Source organism: Propithecus coquereli, unplaced genomic scaffold (assembly GCF_000956105.1).
Source record: "Propithecus coquereli isolate 6110/MARCELLA unplaced genomic scaffold, Pcoq_1.0 Scaffold103, whole genome shotgun sequence".
NCBI classification, from domain to species: Eukaryota; Metazoa; Chordata; class Mammalia; order Primates; family Indriidae; genus Propithecus; species Propithecus coquereli.
In genome coordinates, this window is record NW_012134192.1 from 2,993,855 (window position 1) to 2,997,171 (window position 3,317).

At 34.9% G+C, this 3,317-nt stretch overlaps 1 protein-coding gene across 1 annotated transcript in view; it reads left to right on the forward strand.

Moving 5' to 3' along the window:
- SPAG6 (sperm associated antigen 6) overlaps positions 1-3,317 on the forward strand; it is a 109,756-nt gene that overhangs the window by 36,062 nt on the left and 70,377 nt on the right. The window contains exon 4 of the mRNA XM_012644168.1: positions 2,753-2,936. Coding sequence (XP_012499622.1) covers positions 2,753-2,936 — 184 coding nt within the window. The remainder of the gene's footprint in view (positions 1-2,752; positions 2,937-3,317) is intronic.

The window sequence follows — 3,317 nt, forward strand, 5'->3', positions numbered from 1 at the left end:
CCGGATCCCGTCTGCCCTCGAAAAATGGGCAAAGGACTGGAATAGATATTTCTTTAAAGAATATCTACAAATAGCCAACAAGTGTATGAAAAGATGCACAACAGTGGTAGTCATTAGAAAATGCAAATCAAAACCACAGTGAGGTATCACTTCACATCTATCAGGATAGCTATAATAAAAATAGGAAAACAACAAATGTTGCTGATGATATGGAGAAATTGGAACCCTCATGCATTGCTGGTAGAAATGTAAAATGGTGCAGCTGCCGTGAAATACAGTTTGGCAGGTCCACAGTAAGTGAAACAAGTGTTACCATATGACTCAGCACTTCTACTCCTAGTTATATATATGAAAGAACTGAAAACATGCTCAAACAAAACCTGTACACAAATGTTCATAGCAGCATTATTCACAATAGCCAAAATGTGGAAGCAACGCAAGTCCATCCACAGACGAATGTGTAAACGAAATGTCGTATGTACAATGGACTACTATTCAGTCCTAAAAAGGAATGAAGTACTGATAAATGCTACAGCATGGATGAACCTTAAAAACCTGATGCTAAGTGAAAGAAGCCAGACACAAAAGGCGACATATTGTGTGATTCCATTTATATGAAATATTTAGAATATGCGGATCCATAGAGACAGAAGCAGATTAGTGATTGCCAAGGGCTGGGGGGAGAAGGGAATGGGGAGTGACTGCTTAACTTGTAAGGGGTTTCTCGCTAGGGTGATGAAAATATTCTGGAATTAGACAGTGGTGATGATTGTACAACATTGTGAATGCACCAAATTCTACAGGATTATACACTTTAAAATGTTTAAAATGGTAACTTTTATGCTATTTACTAGAATAAAAATAAATCCTAATTGTGAAGAAATTCATCTTATCTTTATACATTGGAGCGTCCTTTACTAATGCCTGGTATAGCTCTACAAGGACTCACAGAAATTTTATTTTTCTTGTGGATGTTCCTTCTTTCCTCAAATACTGTTAGACTTTCTTCCTCTTGGACTCTCCGCTCTTTCCTTTGAGAGCGGGGTCTGTATTTTGGTATCCCACAGAGAAGGTTCTCAGTAGAAGTTTTAAAAGTGTGAGTGAATATCCATTAACTTTAAGGAGAGAAGATGGCACTAGGGAGGAGGCAGTGAAAAACGTGAAGCATTATGCTCAAGCTTCTGGCCCCGCCACCTACCCACCTTAAGTCCTTTCTCAGAGGAGATTTAATCTCCTCTTTATGAGGTACAAAGTCCTGCGGTTTTGCTTTTGTTTTTTTTTTTTTTAAGGCATTTCTTTTGGTAAGGAGTAGGAGAGAAGAGTATTAGGAATTTGGGGAAGTGAAAATTAGGAGAAAGAGAATGAGATCAGAAAGTGTGAATTATAGGTACTATAGTTAGTAGTGACTATTGATACCTGTAAATTGTCTGTAAATTTGACAATTCTGTAGTATAAAAAGTAAAATGAACTTACAGTAATGAAAAGAATTATATCACTATTATTTTTCCACAATTATAAGAAAATAATGTATGGAAAGCTACTAATACTTTAAAAATCTACCCTAATTTTTATTCATATAAGTTAGTAGAAATTTTGTGACTTACATAATTTAAGAAATTAAGAAAAATATATCAGATCAAAACATCAGTATTAACATACCATAGTTTCTTAGGTTAGTTAGCAACATATATCAATTTTTTAGATACACTATGTTAAAAATATACTTGATATGTTTTCTCTCCCTCCTATAATTTTTTTTGTATCAATATTGTAACCTAATAGAATGCTTTTGAACAGGTACTATAGACACCTAGATACTTTTTAGTAGTCACTATAAAGAAATAGAAACTCAGAATATAAAATAGGAGATTAATTGGGTTTTATTAATAACAGGAAGAGTTTATAGCCCATCACTGTCATTATGCTAACCATAAAACAGTGAGTGTTATAAACAAATATTTTCTATACATTTAATTTTTTAGCAATATGAAGAGAAACATGTTAGTCTTGTGTTTGTTTCATTTTCTCATTCCTTAATCAGATAAAGTTTATGTATAGGAAATATAAATATGAAGCAGTATTTAAAATTCACAAATGATAAGTAATTTGCTTTTATCTTTAAAAAAGAAAGCATTTCTAGAGGAGAAAAATAACTTATATCCCATTGTTTGGCTTATTTATTTGCCAGGAAAAGTTTAAGAATGTATCACAAATGTTTTACCTTCATGTTTATTTGATGATTGTTTAAGTGCATCTTGGAACATGGTTGTTATTTCAGGATAACTTGGAACATCAGAAAGATTTAGTTGAGGTCATGAAAGGCCTACCATGCCTAGAGACGGAGGGCAAGCAAAGGAAATGAATTAGTCAGTTAACGGAGAGTTCAGTTGCACATGCTAGGAATCTGTGAGTTCCCATGGGTCAAACAGTACCTTTCAGTGTAATGTAGATACATAAAATCTCATTATTTTATGAATTGTGGAAAGTATGTTTATATTTTATTTTATACAGTTTCCAAATACATGCTTCAGAGTAAAACATTTGCAATGTAATTTAAAACTTACCTGGATTTCAGTTTAGTTATAGAACAAATAATCAAAATGATTTGCAGGATGTTTTTCATCTTTTATATTCAAAAGCTGTTGAGCTTTATTTATATTAATGTCATTTTTATGTTGGTCTTGGTCTATTTTAGATTTTGGTCATGTAAGTGCTCAATTCATTTTGGGTTTTTTCTATTTTACTCTTATAGCGGTTTTACAAGAAAGCAGCTGCCTTTGTGTTACGGGCAGTTGGTAAACATTCTCCTCAGCTAGCTCAGGCAATAGTTGATTGTGGAGCACTGGATACGCTGGTGATATGCTTGGAAGATTTTGACCCTGGAGTCAAGGAGGCTGCAGTCTGGGCACTTGGATATATTGCAAGACATAATGCAGGTAATGGAGCATGTTATAAAACAGGATTATTAAAGTTTAGATTTATTAGGTAAATTCAGTTTTGCTTAAGAAACCATAGATGAGTTTTTTTTTTTTTGATACAGAGTCTCACTCTTTTGCCCTGACTAGAGAGTGCCGTGGTGTCAGCCTAGCTCACAGCAACCTCAAACTCCTGGGCTCAAGCGATCCTTCTGCCTCAGCCTCCCGAGTAGCTGTGACTACAGGCATGTGCCACCATGCCCAGCTAATTCTTTCTATATATTTTTAGTTGGCCGATTAATTTCTTTCTAATTTTAGTAGAGGCGGGGTCTCGCTCTTACTCAGGCTGGTCTCGAACTCCTGAGCTCAAACAATCCGCCTGCCTCGGCCTCCCAGAGTGCT